The sequence below is a fragment of the Bos indicus x Bos taurus genome, chromosome 17 (genome assembly GCF_003369695.1).
Source record: "Bos indicus x Bos taurus breed Angus x Brahman F1 hybrid chromosome 17, Bos_hybrid_MaternalHap_v2.0, whole genome shotgun sequence".
Lineage (NCBI taxonomy): Eukaryota > Metazoa > Chordata > Mammalia > Artiodactyla > Bovidae > Bos > Bos indicus x Bos taurus.
This window is the reverse complement of record NC_040092.1, coordinates 36208658-36229159: the sequence shown is the minus strand read 5'-3', so window position 1 is coordinate 36229159 and position 20502 is coordinate 36208658. Positions and strand designations below refer to the sequence as shown.

The window sequence follows — 20502 nt, the reverse complement described above, 5'->3', positions numbered from 1 at the left end:
CTGACTCGATGGACATGAGTTTGAGTGAACTCCGGGAGTTGGTGATGGACAGGCAGGCCTGGTGTGCTGCAATTCATGGGGTCACAAAGAGTCAGACACGACTGAGCGACTGAACTGAACTGAACTGAAGCTAAAAAATAATTTTTCATCTTGTACAGTTGATGCTATCAGTTCAGTTCAGTCGCTCAGTCATGTCCAACTCTTTGCGACCCCACAGACTGCAACACTGGAGGAGGAAATGGCAACCCACTCCAGTATTCTTTCCTGGGGAGTCCTGTGGATGGAGGAGCCTGATGGGCTGCTGTCCATGAGGTCGCACAGAGTCAGACACGACTGAAACAACTTAGCATACAAACATGCATTGGAGAAGGAAATGGCAACCCACTCCAGTATTCTTGCCTGGAGAATCCAAGGCATGGAGGAGCTTGGTGGGCTGCTGTCTATGGGGTCGCACAGCGTTGGACATTACCAAAGTGACTTAGCAGCAGCAGCAGCAGCAGCAGCAGCACACTGCAGCATGCCAGGCTTCCCTGTCCATCCTGGAGATTTTTCAAACTCATGTCCATGGAGTCAGTGTTGCCATCCAACCATCTCACCCTCTGTCTTCCCCTTCTCCTCCTACCTTCAATCTTTCCCAGTATCAGGGTCTTTTCCAGTGAGTCAGTTCTTCACATCAAGTGGCCAAAGTATTGGAGTTTCAGCATCAATCTTTCAATGAATATTCAGGACTGATTTCCTCAAGGATTGACTGGTTTGATCCCCTTGCAGTTCAAGGGATTCTTGAGAGTCTTCTCCAACACCTCAGTTTAAAAGCATCCATTCTTCAGCACTCAACTTTCTTCAAGGTCCAACTCGCACATCCATACATGACCATTGGAAAAACCATAGCTTTAACCTGATGGACATTTGTTGGCAAAGTAATGTCTCTGCTTTTTAATATGCTGTCTAGATTGGTCATAGCTTTTCTTCCAAGGAGCAAATGTCTTTTAATTTCATGGCTGCAGTCACCATCTTCAATGATTTTGAAGCCCAAGAAAATAAAATCTGCACTGTTTCCATTGTCTCCCCATCTATTTGCCATGAAGTCATGGGACTGGATGCCATGATCTTTGGTTTTTGAATGTTGAATTTTAAGTCAGCCTTTCACGCTCTCTTTCACTTTCATCAAGAGGCTCTTCAGTTCCTCTATGCTTTCTACCATAAGGATGGTATTATCTTCATATCTGAGATTATTGATATTTCTAAATATATTTAGAGAAAGATTACTAAATACATTTCTCAAATTACCTTTTATTAGAAACTGCTTTGCCAAGGATTGTTAAATGACATAATTTGTTTGATGAGAGTAAGTCTAAAGATGTTTGTTTCCTCTTATCTTACCGTTTGAACTTCTAGCTCAAGAAGATTGCAGCCTGGCTGAAGTCAGACTAATAGCAAAGAAAAGCAAAGACTATAATCCTATTATCTGCCCCCAAATCTGTTGTTCTTTTTTAACAAATCAAAGTTAGCATAATACTTGCATTTTTACTATAACATTATGCACTTTGATGAGACAATTGACACCTCAAATAACTTGGTGCTCTAAAACAGCTTTGCTTATAGGTTAGTTAGCTCAACAAAATTTGTTTCTTTTTTCCTCCTGTTGCTACTGCTTTAAATCTAGCATCAAACTTTATTCATACTCTGTGTATTCCTTACATCTCTTTTGAGCTCCTATCAAATATAAACTCAACTATGCCATGACATAATATATGTGAGCTTTTACCTGATATTATCCATCTCACACACCTTTGTGTCTCTAAATATGCCCCCAAATTGTTGCCTCTCTCCTGGGGCCTAAATCCTGCTTTATGTCCTTTGTCAGCAACTAGCAAAAATATCTATGTCTGCTTTTTTGATCTATTCTGTAGCATCTAATACTGTACCTTGCACATAAAAATAACATATTTTACTAAAGTTTATTTCAACCTATATCTGCTCTATTTAAGTACCTATTTGATAAAGTATATATCATGTAAAACAATTGAGAATTGCATCATAATTGAGAATATCATATTTAGAATTATGTAGAATGATTTGGGAGAAGGCAATGGTGCCCCACTCCAGTACTGTTGCCCAGAAAATCCCATGGATGGAGGAGCCTGGTGGGCTGCAGTCCATGGGGTCGCTAAGAATTGGACACGACTGAGCGACTTCACTTTCACTTTCCACTTTCATGCATTGGAGAAGGAAATGGCAACCCACTCCAGCGTTCTTGCCTGGAGAATCCTATGGACGGAGAAGCCTGGTAGGCTGCAGTCCATGGGGTTGCACAGAGTCGGACAGGACTGAAGCGACTTAGCAGCAGCAGCAGCAGAATGATTTTGCTTTACATATGGTATCTTTTGTGTTTTCTTTCAGTTCTGTTTATTTTAAAACTGAGAAATCATTGTAATGCCCTGAAGGCATAGAAGCTATAAAATAACGTGCTTACTAAATATACAACATTTTTTGGGGAAAATGTTATTCTATTAAGTTGTGAGATGGCAGGATATAAGTACTTGAGTAAAATTCATTTAGTGTGCTATCTGACAGAGTATACTTAAAAGAAATCTTTGACATGTTGATCAGATTAAATTGATTTAATCTCAGCTGATACTTAAGTTCAGCATTAGTCATGGATAATTACTGTCAGAAAGGATATGTTCTAGCTATTCATTTACATAATGTGAGCTTTCTTTTGAATTGCCTATGAATTAATTAAATTTCCTTTAATTGTAAGAGCTATATGCAACACACAGCTTCTAGCTAGTGTAAGGCAGTTCATTAACTTCTAGAAAATGGTCTATTGGCCATTCTAATACAAATCTCTGAACTGGAGTATAGACAAAAAGGAAAAATTGAAGAGGGAGAATCAAGGAAAGAGACTCATTGACCTAAATAAATCATAAATGACCTCATTTATAGCAGAGCATTCCTTCTTCTTTAGAAACTGTACTGGTTGGATAGTCACCTCAGTTTGTGACCAAAATGCAAAATAATATCTTGACCCTATTGACTTTAAACTTAATTTTAGATATTTTTTAAACACAACTTTTTACTGGTAAATTATAAATTATTTCATAGCAAAAAAAAATAAATTGTTAGTAAGATGGTAAATAAATAAAGAAAATATAAGTTGTAAAACTACAAAAATACAACTACATGAGTCAAATACCTGTGTTATAATGACAACCCCATTTGGACCCTAAAAGCTTGACAATAGGCCTAAGTACCAGTAGGAGTATAAGGTAAAAATTTTCAAACATGAAATTGCTCATTATTTTACAATTGTTTGATACATCTATAGGTTTTCTTTTTTTAATGTGTTACATTGAACAATAAAAAAAACAATTATGTAAAATTAGAAAAATTTGGCCAATATTATATCCAATTTGGAGAAGGAAATGGCAACCCACTTCAGTGTTCTTGCCTGGAAAATCCCAGAGATGTGGGAGCCTGGTGGGCTGCCGTCTATGGGGTCGCACAGAGTTGGACACGACTGAAGCGACTTAGCAGCAGCAGCATATCCAATTACCTAATTAATTGTGTTAATTTTATCATCTGATTTTATCTGGTTTTAATCATGACCAAAGCCATCCCAAAGAAAAAGAAATAAAAGAATGCAAAGTGGTTGTCTGAGGAGGCTTTACAAATAGCTGAAGAAAGAAGAGAATCAAAGGCAAGAGTGAAAGGGAAAGATATAGCCAAGTGAATGCAGAGTTCCAGAGAATAGGAGGGAGAGATACGATGTTCTTAAATGAACGGTGCAAAGAAATAGAGAAAAATAGAATGGAAAAGACTAGAGATGTCTTCAAGAAAATTGGAGATATCAGGGAACATTTCATGCAATAAACACAGAAATTGTAAGGACTTAACAGAAGCAGAGGAAGCAACAGTTAGAACTGGACATGGAACAACAGACTGGTTCCAAATAGGAAAAGGAGTACGTCAAGGCTGTATATTGTCACTCTGCTTATTTAACTTCTATGCAGAGTACATCATGAGAAATGCTGGGCTGGAAGAAGCACAAGCTGGAATCAAGATTGCCGGGAGAAATATTAATAGCCTCAGATATGCAGATGACACCATCCTTATGGCAGAGAGTAAAGAGGAACTCAAAAGCCTCTTGATGAAAGTGAAAGAGGAGAGTGAAAAAGTTGGCTTAAAGCTCAACATTCAGAAAATGAAGATCATGGCATCCGGTCCCATCACTTCATGGGAAATAGATGCGGAAACAGTGGAAACAGTGTCAGACTTTATTTTTCTGGGCTCCAAAATCACTGCAGATGGTGATTGCAGATTGCATCTGCATTCCTTCCTTGGAAGGAAAGTTATGACCAACCTAGATAGCATATTGAAAAGCAGAGACATTACTTTGCCAACAAAGGTCCATCTAGTCAAGGCTATGGTTTTTCCTGTGGTCATGTATGGATGTGAGAGTTGGACTGTGAAGAAAGCTGAACGCTGAAGAATTGATGCTTTTGAACTGTGGTGTTGGAGAAGACTCTTGAGAGTCCCTTGGACTGCAAGGAGATCCAACCAGTCCATTCTGAAGGAGATCAGCCCTGGGATTTCTTTGGAAGGAATGATGCTAAAGCTGAAACTCCAGTACTTTGGCCACCTCATGCGAAGAGTTGCCTCATTGGAAAAGACTCTGATGCTGGGAGGGATTGGGGACAGGAGGAGAAGGGGACGACAGAGGATGAGATGGCTGGATGGCATCACCGACTTGATGGATGTGAGTTTTAGTGAACTCTGGAAGTTGGCGATGGACAGGGAGGCCTGGTGTGCTGTGATTCATGGGGTCGCAAAGAGTTGGACATGACTGAGTGACTGAACTAACTAACAGAGGCAGAAGAGATTAAGAAGAGGTGGGAAGAATACACAGAAGATCTATACAAGAAAAGTTTTAATGACCAGGATAACCATGATGATTTGGTCAGACACCTAAGCTGGACATTGTGGAGTGTGAAGTCAAGTGGGTCTTAGGAAGCATTACTATGAACAAAGCTAGTGAAGTTGATAGAATTCCAGTTGAGCTATTTAAAATTTTAAAAGCTGATGCTGTTAAAGTGTTGCACTCAATATGCCAGCAATTTTGGAAAAGTCAGCAGTGGCCTCAGGACTAAAAAAAGGGCAGTTTTCATTCCAATCCCAAAGAAGAGCAATGTCAAAGAATGCTCAAACTACTCCACAATTGTGCTCATTTCTCATATTAGCAACATTATGATCAAAATTCTTCAAGCTAGGCTTCAGCAGTCATGAAGTGAAAAATTCCCTATGCACAAGCTGGGTTTCAAAGAGTTAGAGGTACCAGAGAGCAGATTGTCAATGTTCACTCAATCTTGGAGAAAGCAAGGTAATTCCAGAAAAACATCTACTTCTATTTTTTTTTTTTTATTATGTTAAACTCCTTAACTGTGTGGATCACAATAAACTGTGGAAAATTCTTAGAGAGGAGAGTACCTGACTACTGTGTCCTGACAAATCTGTATGTGGGTCAAGAAGTAACAGAATAGAAAAAAACTAAATGCTTTAAAATTGGGAAAGGAGTAAGACAAGGCTGTATATTGTCACTCAGTTTATTTAATTTATATCCAGAATATATCATGCAAAATGCTGGGCTGGATGAATCATGAGCTGGTATAAAGATTGCTGGGAGAAATATCAGCTACCTCAAATATGCAGATTATACCACTCTAATGGCAGAAAGGAAAGAGGAACTAAAGAGTCTCTTGATGAGGGTCAAAGAGGAGAGTGAAAATTCTGGTTTGAAACTCAACATTCAAAAAACTAAGATCATGAAATCTGGTCCCATCGCTTCTTGGCAAATAGAACTGGAAAATGTGGATGCAGTGACAGATTTTATTTTCTTTGGCTCCAAAATCATTGTGGACAGTGACTGCATCTATGAAATTAAAAGGATACTTGCTCCTTGGAAGAAAAGCTATGAAAAACCTAGAGACGGTATTAAAAAACAGAGACATCACTTTGCCAGCAAAGTCCCATATAGTCAAAGCTATAGTTTTTCCAGTAGTCATGTACAGATGTGAGAGTTGGGCCATAAAGAAGGCTGAGTGCTGAAGTATTAATGATGCCAAATTAGAGAAGATTCTCAAGAGTCTTTTGGACAGGAAGGAGATCAAACAAGTCAATCCTAAAGGAAATTAGCCCTCAGTATTCATTAGAAGGACTGATGCTGAAGCCAGAGCTCCAATAATTTGGCCACCTGGTGCAAAGAGCCAACTTATTGGAAAAGACCCTGATACTGGAAAAGATTGAAGGCAAAAGTGGAAAGTAGTGACAGAGGATGAGATTATTAGATAGCATCACTGACTCAATGAACATGAATTTGAGCAAACTCCAGGAGACAGAGGAGGAGAGAAGAGCTTGGCATGCTACAGGCCATGCGATTGCAAAAAGTGAGACACGACTTAGAGACTGAACATCAACAACAATAATGACATAAACTTAAACTTCCCATTTTTAAACTTAAGAGCATAAGTGTTTTCTTAGTCTTTCTGTTTTTATTTATTTTATCTAGCAAGTACGATTTCATTAAGTCAAAGACCCAAAAATTTGATCACAGAAACAGAATTATCATAACCTGGAAAATTAGAAATATAAATTTGGGGTTCAATTCCATATCTATTTAGTCAGAAACTCTAAACTCAAGGTTTGGTCTATTCTATGAAACTTCTCTAGGTCATTACACGATGCCAAACTTCAAGAAGTATGACTTTAAATTTATTTTCCAAAATATACTAAATATTTCAGAGCCATCAGTTAGTTAAAATAATATTATATTGGAAAGCTTGGTTCAATCAATTCTTTTTTTCTTATCTTTTGTTATAAATGTCTTTGAATATTTTATCAAAAAAATTTAATATGGTATTAGAGTATAATTAATATAAAGTTTCTTTCAAGAAGATTTGCTTCAATTTACACTGGTATCAAAAATATAAATTATTTCTTAAATTATACTTCTGATAGTTTTGGTCCTTTTTTAATTTCAATTTTTTCTAAATTCCATTTGCAATTACTTGTATTATGAAAATAAAAGTACTTCAAGCTTTTATTTATAAAAACTAATAAATTAATGATTTAAATGCTTAGTTGTGTATCTGTTCTTGTGAATATTAGTTTTTTAAAACTAGTAAATTAACTAACTTTTAAAGGGAGTTTTACATGTGCCTAGACCTTTTTCAAATGAAATGTACTCTCTTATCCATTCATCTGCTGATAAAGAACTGAGGAGCCTCTTAATGAAAGTGAAAGAGGATTCAAATGTATTCTTTTTAATGGCTGAGTGATACTCCATTGTGTATATGTACCACAGCTTTCTTATCCATTCATCTGCTGATGGACATCTAGGTTGCCTCCATGTCCTGGCTATTATAAACAGTGCTGCGATGAACATTGGGGTACACGTGTCTCTTTCAATTCTGGTTTCCTCAGTGTGTATGCCCAGCAGTGGGATTGCTGTATCATAAGGCAGCTCTATTTCCAGAATGACATTGTAACATGTATAATATCATATATGAAACAAGTCACCAGTCCAGGTTCGATGCATGATACTGGATGCTTGGGGCTGGTGCACTGGGACAACCCAGAGGGATGGTATGGGGAGGGAGGAGGGAAGAGGTTTCAGGATGGGGAACACATGTATACCTGTGGCGGATTCATTTTGATATATGGCAAAACCAATACAATATTGTAAAGTTAACACTGATGTATAGAACAGTCTTATGGACTCTGTGGGAGAGGGAGAGGGTGGGAAGATTTGGGAGAATGGCATTGAAACATGTGAAACGTCATGTAGGAAACGAGATGCCAGTCCAGGTTCAATGCACGATGCTGGATGCTTGGGGCTGGTGCACTGGGACGACCCAGAGGGATGGTGTGGGGAGGGAGGAGGGAGGAGGGTTCAGGATGGGGAACACATGTATACTAATTAAATAATTTTCTATTAAAGAAAAAATATATATATAAAATAAAAAAATGAGAAAAAAAATGAAATGTACTTGATTTGCAATGTTATATTAGTTTCAGGTGCACAGCATTGTGAAATTTATATTTTCATATTTATTTATATCAAAGTATTATCTAATTTACTCTGATGATGCTGTTTTTAAATATAATGTCATATTATATGTATTCCAACTCTTGTAATGTGTCTTACTCCTTAAGGAAAGTTATGACCAACCTACAGCATATTAAAAAGCAGAGACATTACTTTGTCAACAAAGGTCTGTGTAGTCAAGGCTATGGTTTTTCCAGTATTCATGTATGGATGTGGAGTTGAACTATAAAGAAAGCTGAGCGCTGAAGAACTGATGTTTTTGAACTGTGGTGTTGGAGAAGACTCTTGACAGTCCCTTGGACTGCAAGGAGATCCAACCAGTCTATCCTAAAGGAGATCAGTCCTGCATGTTCATTGGAAAGACTGATGTTGAGGCTGAAACTCCATTACTTTGGCCACATGATGCGAAGACCTGACTCATTTGCAAAGACCCTGATGCTAGGAAAGATTGAGGGCAAGAGGAGAAGGGGATGACAAAGGATGAGATGGTTGGATGGCATCACGGACTTAATGGACTCAAATTTGGGTGAACTCCAGGAGTTAGTGATGGACAGGGAGGCCTGTCGTACTGTGGTTCATGGGGTCTCAAAGAGTCAAACAGGACTAAGTGACTGAACTGAATGTCATTGTTTTCTTATTAATTTTCTGTCTGGATGATCTGTCCATTGATAAAAGATTGATGAAATATAAAGTCCCCTATAATTATTTTATTGTTGTCAATTTTCCTTTATTCCTGTTTATTGCTACTTTATATATTTAAGCACTCATAGTTGAATTTATATTTTAAAATGCTATACTTTTTTATTGTATTGATTCCTTTATCCTTATATGTCTTTTTTTGTCTTTTATTATAAGCTTTGTTTTAAAGTCCACTTTAAAATAGAAAGCTTATCCAGCATATTTTTGTTTCCATTTCCATGGAATATATTTTTCCATACCTCACTTTCAGTATTTTTGTGTCTTTAGCTCTAAATTGATTATCCTGTAAGCAGCATAGATGGGTCTTGTTTTTGCTGCTGTTGTCCTTTTTTTTAACTCAACCTTCTCTCCTTTATATTTTGATTGGATCATTTAGTCTATTGACATTTAAAGTGATTATTGATATGCATGTAATTACTGTTATTTTGTTATTTATTTTCTGAATTTTGCTTTTGCTTTAGTTCCTTTTTTTCCTTTGTCTCGTCTCTGTTGTTTGATGTTTTTCCTCAGTGTTATATTTGTGTTCTATTCTGTCTAGTTTTTGTATATTTATTTTTGTGTGTATTTATTGTAGGTTTTGTTTTGTGATTACCATAAAGCTCATATATGTTGACATATAACTATATCTACTTGATTTACCCTGATAGTCATTTAAATACAAATATGTTCTTAAACATCTATATTTTTTATTCCCTACATACATATTATACTTTTTGAGTTCATATTTTACTTCTTAATGCCTATCCCTAACTGTTTCTTGTTTAGCTATAGTTGATTTTATAACTTTGGTCCTTTAACTTTTATACTACGTTATTTAAGTGCTGGATCCACAGCCTTTACTATGTACTTGACTTTTCTACTGGGGATTTTACCACCCTATCATTTCTTATTGCCTTTTCTTTTTCACTTAAATGAGACTTCAATACTTCTTGTAAGGTCAGTTTAATACTGATCAATTCTTTTAGCATTTGCATGTCTAAAAGGTTCTTTACCTCCCCTTCAATTCTGAATGATAACCTTGCTGGGTAGAGCATCTTGGGTTACAGGTTTTTCCTTTCACCACTTGGAATATATGCCATTCCATTCTTGCCTGAAAAGTTTCTGCAGAGATATGAGCTGATAACCTTATGAGGCTCCCCTTCTCTGTGACTCCTTGCTTTTCTCTTTGCCATTTATGACATATCTCTGTGGGTATTTTGGGGTTCATCTTGTTTTGACCCCCTTGTGCTTCCTGATCTGGACACCTGTTTTTTTCCTCAGGTTCAGAAAGTTTTCAGCCATAAGTACATCAAATAGCCTAGGGCTGAATTTGGTGAGCCAAAACCAGACGCAGATGCAAGTCAAGGCATCTTCTTTACTCTATAACTGTTACTGTCCTGACTGGGGCAATGTTGGGACCCAACAGACTAAAACAGGAGCTCTGAGGGATCTGGTTTCTCCTGGGTCCACTTTGATTTGGAATATGATCAGCACCTGAGTGCTTGGGGTTGCACTTCTGTGTTGACTTCACTTTTTCCCAGGGATGCACATTTTTTAAATGCTGGCTTGGTGTTGCAAAGGTGGTGCCACACCACTGAACTGCCCCTGTCCCCTCTCAAGTATGCATAGGCTGGCATGAGACTCATGAGCTGGCAGTGACTGCTTTCACACTGGTCAGAGGCAGGGCTGGAGTCTGAACTGGATCATTTCCTTCCAAATGTTTGCACTTTCATTGCTTAGTGGGGAATAGGAACAAGATGGGCTAGAGCAGGAGGCTATGCAGCCTGGGAATGGGCAGGAGAAGTCTTGGCAGGCTGACCAGAACCTCAGGGAGTTTCAATCTGCGGCCTCCATGTAACCAGGAGTAAGTCTGTATGTATATTCCTTAAGTGGGGAGTCTTAGTTTCTGACAGCCCTCTGGTAACCCCCACTGGTTTTCAAACAAGCTAAGAGAGCTAACCTCCTGTTGGACTCCTGTGCTGGGGTACCTAATATGTAGCTTGAATCCCTTGCTCCCCAGGGAGAATTCCCCAAACCTGTGATATCCATTCTTCTTCTGTATTCTCAGATAGGGATGTGGGTTCATGACTGATCCCTGCTCCTTCCTTCCTATCAGATGCTTTGTGGCTCTTTGTTTATAGCCTTGGTGTAGAAGAGTTCTTCTGCTAGTCCCAGGTAGATTTCAGCAAGAGTCTTTCCAATGTATATTTAGTTTGATGTGTTTGTGGTGGATGGTGAGCCCAGGTGCCTCCTAATCTGCTATCTTGATCTCTCCCTCACAAGCCTTTTAATCTTGATAACCCTTTGAGGATATACTATAATCCCCATTGTTCAGATGAGGAAACCAAATTATAGATGTGTTAGGTACCCAATCAAGGTATGGTTCCATGGAGTGTAGACTCCCAGACTCCTCTGTTCATTGGATTTCTCCAGGCAAGAATACTGGAGTGGTTTGCCATTTCCTCCTCCAGAGGATGTTCCTGATCCAGGAATTGAAATCACATCTCCTTAATTGCAGGCAGATACTTTCCCATTGAGTCACAGGGTTTACAACCTCCCAAAACTTTATTTTTTTGCCATGTCTGTGTCAGCAGTGATAAATATATCTACACACATTAACACATATGTATATATGTGAATATATATTATTCCTTAATATATATTTTTCTCTATATACATTTTTAAATAGATAGATACATAGACATATATGTACACTTTACTTTTTTTTTTCAGTCACATAATGTTCTTAGATTTACCTATAAAAGCCCAAGAATGAAATTACTTGGTTTGGTTTTACTGCAAGACTGCTAGATTCTCCTATGTTTTTGAGGCATATGTAGAGTGTTAGATTAAACAAGTAACAACATAATAAAATTCTTCATGATTTATTCCTTTAGTCATGAAATGCATCAGTGATTGCCAAGTGGCAAAGGTCAAAACAAGAAAGGATCAGATGTTAGAACCCAAAAAGTTTTCAAGACACTTTTTCTCATTTCTATTCTCTCCTGTTTCCCACTTTACATACATACGTTTCCTTTCTCCCAGCAGAATTCTGCTAATGTAAACGTTGGCATTTGTTAAATATTTCCTGTATGCCAGGACTGTGTATCCTGTGGATCAGTACATGTACTGCTTAGTACACTCTAGGAGATGGTCTATACTATCAACCTCGCATTATGGATGGGATAATTTAGCACAGGGAAGTAATTTTTCCAAGGGCATAAAGCTAATAATTGGCAGAAAATTTGAGTTCCGCAGTTTAAATTTAGAGCCCTTGTCCTTATGGACTGTAATACTCATTGAGTATGGAGGTAAGAGCTCAAAGAGAAAGTGAAAGAAGGGGACAATGTCAAAGGTTTTTTTTTTTTTTTTTAAAGTCTGGTTCTGATAAAAATCCCTTCTCCTAAGAACAACTGAACCCTGATTATATTGTATTTCTCTTAGACTTATTTTTTCCTAATCCCTTGAAACTTTGATATCAGCATATTATTTGGATACATCAATCTATAAATCCAAGTGATTTTATCTCTTTTTTTTTTTTTTTTGTCTACAGGGATCCTGATTCAGGATGGCTCTTTGGGATCTTGTGAAAACAAATACTGTGGTTTGGGAAGGCACTGTGTTCTCAGCAGAGAGACAGGGCAGGCCGAATGTGCCTGTATGGACCATTGCAACCGGCACTACAAACCTGTGTGTGGATCTGATGGGGAATTCTATGAAAACCACTGTGAGGTACACAGAGCTGCTTGCTTGAAGAAACACAAGATTACCATTGTCCACAATGAAGACTGCTTCTTCAAAGGTAAATGCAGGGTGGGCCTAAAGTGCCACCTTTCTCTATTTCTTCCTTCTTCTTTACTAGCGCCCTTAAATTTAAACTCTAGCATCACTACTGAAAGTCTCTAAATAAAAGAGAGAAATATGGGCTTAAAGACACTTGTGATTAGTAAGTGAATAGAAATTTGTATGGATACAATTCTGAATCTGTTATGAGAACAAAGCTGGCCAAAATATGACTCAAAATTTAATATAGCTTACAGCATTGCACCATATGGCTTGCCAATCATGGCAGTTTTCTTAGGGACACAGAGTGGCCAATTCAGTCAACAAGCCAATTCCATGCAGTGAAATGCACCTGGAGTGAAACTGAGAGAAGAGTGAGTGCCAAGCCATCCTGTGATAACATCTCATTTCTTCCTGATTAAAAACGATGCCTACAGTATGCACCACCTAATTCAAATTACACAGAACTGGTAAATGCCCACTGAAATAGCTATGAAGAACTCACACTAAACCCAATTAGTAAATCTGAGATGACAATAATTTAAAATTAAAAGTTAGCAGTATTTACTTCCATGGTACTAAAAATCATTGGGAACTATTTATGGAAAAGTACTGCTGAATTAGTAATTTGACAAATTATTTTAACATGCTAGATAAATCATTAAATATCTTTAATGCCTTTCTTTTATTTATAAATATATTTCTTATTTATTTATACTAGAAAGAATATTTATTTATTAATAGCTGTAACCCAGACTGAAATTTTGAAATGTTAAGTATATAGAACTTTCATCATTCAAAAAGGTTAGTGATCAATTTGATTTCTAATCTTAAATGGGTTCCACTTCCCAAACTCTCAGAGTGCTGCCAAAGTAATTTTACACTTAAAAGCTTGCATGATTATTTAATTATTAGCTTAAATTTACAGTATCACACAATGTTGCTCATGTACCCATTGACACGTTTTTTTCTTTTCAAACTTCATTGAATAAATATTCAAATGCATTAAGATGGAAGGGTCTGTTGTCATTGTGCTACTAGAAGTCCTTTCATATAAATGAGATAAATTGTAAGAATAGTTTCTTTACCAAAGTGAACTCTTTGCATTTTGAATACACAATTGAAGATAGATTATCTTCTTTTACAGAAAGAATATCTAATCTATTTTATAGAGAGCTAAAATGAATGATATTAATATTTTGCTTTAATCTTCATAAAATAGTTTTTTTTCTGTCAGTTTGAATTGAAATGAAAGTGAAAATTTTAGTATTCCACAGACACATGATACAGAGCTGTGTAAATAATATGCAATTAAGTTAACTTAGAATCATTCTAACACTGAAGTTTTGTCTAACTGACAACCAGCAATTGATAATATGGAAACAAATGAAATTAAATATCATGAGGTGAGAAAAAAAATCTGCTATATTTAACATTCTGCTTTATTACTGGAAGCTTAGGCATACTACTACTCAATATGTAAATCAACATGGAAATAAATGAACTGGATATTACCAGGAATGTTAAACAATGGTTTGAAAAGCTTTTGTTCTTTAGACTTATACTAAGCATATTTATTTGATCTATGATTGCTTCACTTCCACTGTATAAGGGATTTGATTTAGGTCATACCTGAATGATCTAGTGGTTTACCCTACTTTCATCAATTTAAGTCTGAATTTGGCAATAAGGAGCTCATGATCTGAGCCACAGTCAGCTCCCGGTCTTGTTTTTGCTGACTGTATAGAGCTTCTCCATATTTGGTTTCAAAGAATATAATCAATCTGATTTCGGTGTTGACCATCTGGTGATGTCCATGTGTAGAGTCTTCTCTTGTGTTGTTGGAAGAGGGTGTTTGCTATGACCAGTGCATTCTCTTGGCAAAACTCTATTAGCCTTTGTTCTGCTTCATTCCGTATTCCAAGGCCAAGTTTGCCTGTTACTCCAGGTAACAGTGAGAAATAGATTTAAGGGACTAGATCTGATAGATAGAGTGCCTGATGAACTATGGACTGAGGTTCGTGACATTGCACAAGAGACAGGGATCAAGACCATCCCCATGGAAAAGAAATGCAAAAAAGCAAAATGGCTGTCTGGGGAGGCCTTACAAATAGCTGTGAAAGAAGAGAAGTGAAAAGCAAAGGAGAAAAGGAAAGATATAAGCATCTGAATGCAGAGTTCCAAAGAATAGCAAAAAGAGATAAGAAAGCCTTCCTCAGTGATCAATGCAAATACATAGAGGAACACAACAGAATGGGAAAAACTAGAGATCTCTTCAAGAAAATTAGAGATACCTAGGGAACATTTCATGCAAAGATGGGCTCGATAAAGGACAGAAATGGTATGGACCTAAAAGAAGCAGAAGATATTAAGAAGAGGTGGCAAGAATACACAGAAGAACTGTACAAAAAAGATCTTCACAACCCAGATAATCCTGATGGTATAATCACTCACCTAGAGCCAGACATCCTGGAATGTGAAGTCAAGTGGGCCTTAGAAAGCATCACTACGAACAAAGCTAGTGGAGGTGATGGAATTCCAGTTGAGCTATTTCAAATCCTGAAAGATGATGCTGTTAAAGTACTGCACTCAATATGCCAGCAAATTTGGAAAACTCAGCAGTGGCCACAGGACTGGAAAAGGTCAGTTTTCATTTCAATCCCAAAGAAAGGAAATGCCAAGCAATGCTCAAACTACTGCACAATTGCATTCATCTCACATGCTAGTAAACTAATGTTCAAAATTCTCCAAGCCAGGCTTCAGCAATACATGAACCATGAACTTCCAGATGTTCAAGCTGGTTTTAGAAAAGGCAGAGGAACCAGAGATCAAATTACCAGCATCCGATGGATCATGGAAAAGTAAGACAGTTCTAGAAAAACATCTATTTCTGGTTTATTGACTATGCCAAAGCCTTTGACTGTGTGGATCACAGTAAGCTGTGGAAAATTCTGAAAGAGATGGGAATACCAGACCACCTGACCTGCCTCTTGAGAAACCTATATGCAGGTCAGGAAGCAATAGTTAGAGCTGGACATGGGACAACAGACTGGTTCCAAATAGGAAAAGGAGTATGTCAAGGCTGTATACTGTCACCCTGCTTATTTAACTTCTATGCAGAGTACATCATGAGGAACCCTGGGCTGGATGAAGCACAAGCTGGAATCAAGTTTTCTGGGAGAAATATCAATAACCTCAGATATACAGATGACACCACCCTTATGGCAGAAAGTAAAGACGAACTAAAAAAACCTCTTGATGAAAGAGAAAGACGAGAGTGAAAAAGTTGGCTTAAAGCTCAACGTTCAGAAAATGAAGATCGTGGCATCTAGTCCCATCACTTCGTGGGAAATAGATGGGGAAACAGTGGAAACAGTGTCAGACTTTATTTTGGGGGCTCCAAAATCACTGCACATGGAGACTGCAGCCATGAAATTAAAAGACACTTATTCCTTGGAAGGAAAGTTATGACCAACCTAGATAGCATATTCAAAAGCAGAGACATTACTTTGCCAATAAAGGTCCATCTAGTCAAGGCTATGGTTTTCCAGTAGTCATGTATGGATGTGAGAGTTGGTCTGTGAAGAAAGCTGGGCACCGAAGAATTGATGCTTTTGAACTGTGGTGTTGGAGAAGACTCTTGAAGAGTCCCTTGGACTGCAAGGAGATCCAACCAGTCCATTCTAAAGGAGATCAGCCCTGGGTGTTCTTTGGAAGGAATGATGCTAAAGCTGAAACTCCAGTACTTTGGCCACCTCATGCGAAGAGTTGACTCATTGGAAAAGACTCTGATGCTGGGAAGGATTGGGGGCAGGAGGAAAAGGGGACGACAGAGGATGAGATGGCTGGATGGCATCACTGACTTGATATACGTGAGTCTGAGTGAACTCCGGGAGATGGTGAAGGACTGGGAGGCCTGGCGTGCTGCAATTCATGGGGTGGCAAAGAGTTGGACACGCCTGAGGGATTGAACTGAACGTAATAATTTTCATGAGAGTTTTGCCTTAATTTCCCATCCCTCACACCCAAATGGCTTTCTAACTGCTGCAATACACATGTCTACACAGAACTGTGGTGTTGGAGAAGACTCTTGAGAGTCCCATGGACTAAAACGATATCCAACCAGTCCATTCTAAAGGTGATCAGCCCTGGGTGTTCTTTGGAAGGAATGATGCTAAAGCTGAAACTCCAATACTTTGGCCACCTCATGCAAAGAATTGACTCATTGGAACAGACTCTAATGCTGGGAGGGATTGGGGGCAGGAGGAGAAGGGGATGACAGAGGATGAGATGGCTGGATGGCATCACCGGACTCGATGGACGTGGGTTTGGGTGAACTCTGGGAATTGATGATGGACAGGGAGGCCTGGCGTGCTGCAATTCATGGGGTCGCAAAGAGTTGGACACGACTGAGCGACTGAACTGAACACATAACAAAAACTCCTCTCACTTCAATACCAGATCAGTCTGGCATACTAAGCAGAATTTACACACTCAGAATATAGTGGTAAACTGGAATAAGAAACTCAAGATATAACCTATGCTAAGAAGAGTACGGAATTAACCTTTTATGAGAAAATCAATTGAACAGAAACTCTTTTGCCATTTACTCTCTGAGAATAAAACTGCCATAAAGGCAAATGTTCTGTGCACTTAAATGTGCATCACAAACAATAACATCTTGGGAAATATGCTTTTTTATACCTCTGTGTGCACGATTTGAATGAAATCTGACATGGTGTCTTTTTCTTTGGTATAATCTAGAGAGACATTCACATTTCATTTGGCTAACTGATTAATCGGTCGATTCTCTTACCTGATTATTATTATTTTTTAAGGCAGAGTTTAGAGAACTGAGGCTAGAAAACTAGGTTGCCAACGATATTTTAAAATATATAAGTACATGTCTTGTGCTAATATACGTGGGCTTTTAGATTTCCTTTTTTGGAGGGAGGGATAGGGAATCTGTGTAAAGGTTTTGTTTTAAATTGAAACAGGCTTGTATGTCATTTCTTGTAAAATAATTGTTGATGAATATATCAACTTTTGAAAAAGAGTACCCAGATGTTGGCTTGTTTGCTCTGTTCTGTTCTGCTTTGCTTTTAGTCAGTATTAGCCAAATGAAATTACAGATTGGTAGTGAAATTAATAACTTGGACAAAATACTGACACTCAGAAGTTTCAATTCCTCTGAATGCATCCTGTCCCCACAACCTCAAAACTAATTTTATTAATCCCCTGAATTTCAGTTGGTGTATATTAAAATTTTCTGATTTGATTACAGAATCAGTTGAGCTTCCTATTTTGCATTGAACTTTAATCAATGTTAAGAATATAATTTTTGTCACTCTCCTCCTTAATTAAACTGTGAACTGCAGAATCCTATGCATAAGCCAATATATAACATATATTAGGAATCATAAGGAATCATAAGGAAATTAAGGTGTATACTCTTAAATTCACTATTTGTTAATAAAATTATACTTTTTCTCCTCTCATTTTTGAAAGCTCTGTAAAGGATTTTGTAAACATTAAACATTGTATGTGTTTATCTTCCACTCATAGATAATAGATATGTGATAGATTTTACATAAACATGAAAACTGCTCCAAAAGAGTGGGATTTAAATATTAGGACCACCCAACAAATGTATTAAAATATTATCAGTGAGAAATGAGAAATATCAGGTATTGTGTCAAAACACTTTCACAGCTATTAGATTATTAATGCATTTTAATAACAAACCAGAAGGCACAAAACCTAAGATTTTAAAAATGGCTGCCAACATTCACACAGTAAGTTAAGGCAGGGATCAAGGATTCTGGGTTCTCTTTTAGTACACATATACTTCAAACATTTCTATTTGAGTCTATAATACTATAATAGCTTACTTCTCTTTGTTTTTTAAAAATTTACTTTCTATAGTAATTTGTATTTGAACACTTTACATTATTGAGGATCAATATTTCTCACTGTGGTATTTGTAAGGATTAAATAATGCATTTAACACAGTTCTTGGGCAATAGAAGAACTCAATAAGAGATAATAACTATGTTTAAGACTGAAACTTCAACAACTGTTAACATTTGATTGCAATACATTTTCACACTGGAATCTAGAAAGCCACACATATTTTCTTTTAGATTTATGTTGGGTTATAGTGTTGCATAAAAAGCCTCTGGTCAAGTTATTACAGATCCAAATTTGCCAGATCATAATATGATAGACAAATTGATCATAATGTTTCCCAATTGTAGATAAGACTACTTAAAGAAAAAAAAATAACTATCTCAAGTTTAGAAACATATTTATCAGTTTCTTGATTGTAATTGAAAATCGATCCAGTCATCTTTCTCACTGACTTACTATAGGCTTATTGTGCTTAAAGTACATGATAAATAAAATGTGATTTTACTCTACTGTCCATGAGAACATATTATTAGTTCAAATAATTTTGCTTCCATCTTGTGGCTGTTTAAATATATTGGTTATTACCTGTCATGAACACCTTCACTTATGGTGTTTATTTTCTTTACAATTCTCAAATGTTAAATGTGCTGTTCTTGCAAGTTACAAAGTGAAGAACATTTTTGCAGCTTTTATGTTTCAATGTAACTGATTTTTCATTCTTGATATTTCTTTACAAAAACCAGATGGTGAAAAACTTTCCATTGATTACATTCAGCATATGTAATTGGGGATAAAATTTTCTATAAAATGCAGTTGAAAATTTTTCTCCATTAGTCTGATCTATGTTTCACTTTTAAAAACCCTCTCTAAGAGAGTGCCTATAGATATTTCAGAGAAGATTTGAAAGCTTATTAATAATAAAAATTTAAAGCCAAATGGGAAAAATGAGAAGTTTGAATGTGATTAGCATCTAGATACATCTAGATACATCTAGATTACATCTAGATTTATGTAAAAACAAATTTGGAGAAAATCGCATTGAATAAAAAGACTTAGCTTTTTCCAGAACAATGAAAATGGCATAGAAATTAGCCATATTGTTCTTTTGATACTGATTGAACAAAGTATGGTCGGGAAGATCCTCTGGAGAAGGAAATGGCAATCCACTCCATTTATATCCCATGGACATATATATATATATATATATATATATAGACATATATAGACATAGACATATATAGAAAATGTCTATCCCATGGACATATATATATATATATATATATATAGACATAGACATATATAGAAAATGGCAATCCACTCCATTTATATCCCATGGACATATATATATAGACATATATAGACATAGACATATATAGAAAATCCCATGGACAGAGGGGCCTGGTAGGCTACAGTCCATGGGGTCGCAAAGAGTCGGACATGACTGAGGGACTTCACTTACTTACTTAAACAAAATGTAAGAAATTATTCAACTCGAATATTAAATACTTAAGTTAATTTGATGCAATAATAAGCAAATCTAATCATTTTGATTTTTACTTAAGATATCACATCCTCCAGCTCTAAATTATGTATCAACTTCTTGTTTGTTATAGAACTTAGTTTACTGAGTGTTGTGTGTTCAGGCAGCTGTGACACATTTCATGTGTCCTCTTATGTTTTTCTCATCAACGTATAAATTTCTTTTTGTTTGTATCATGTTTTTCTTTTTGTTCTTTTTCTTTTTTTTAATTTAAATTTATTTATTTTAATTGGAGGCTAATTACTTTACAATATTGTATTGGTTTTGCCATACATCAACATGAATCCGCTACGGGTGTATCATGCTTTTCTAAACGTACATCTTGAAATCAAGACATGAGTTGTGATTACATTTTGTCAGTACTTTGTCTTCTTGACATAGCTAAAGAATTCACAGATGGATTCCTAAGTTTTTGAATGGGTTTAACCAGCAGACCAGGCTGAACTGAAGTCACAATGTGTAGAAAGACTACTGAACTAAAATTTAT

At 36.8% G+C, this 20502-nt stretch overlaps 1 protein-coding gene across 4 annotated transcripts in view; it reads left to right on the top strand.

Moving 5' to 3' along the window:
• FSTL5 (follistatin like 5) overlaps positions 1 to 20502 on the top strand; it is a 930680-nt gene that overhangs the window by 297975 nt on the left and 612203 nt on the right. For all 4 annotated transcript variants that reach the window (XM_027567276.1, XM_027567275.1, XM_027567274.1 and 1 more), the window contains exon 4: positions 12336 to 12584. In XM_027567276.1, the coding sequence (XP_027423077.1) occupies positions 12336 to 12584 (249 nt within the window). The remainder of the gene's footprint in view (positions 1 to 12335; positions 12585 to 20502) is intronic.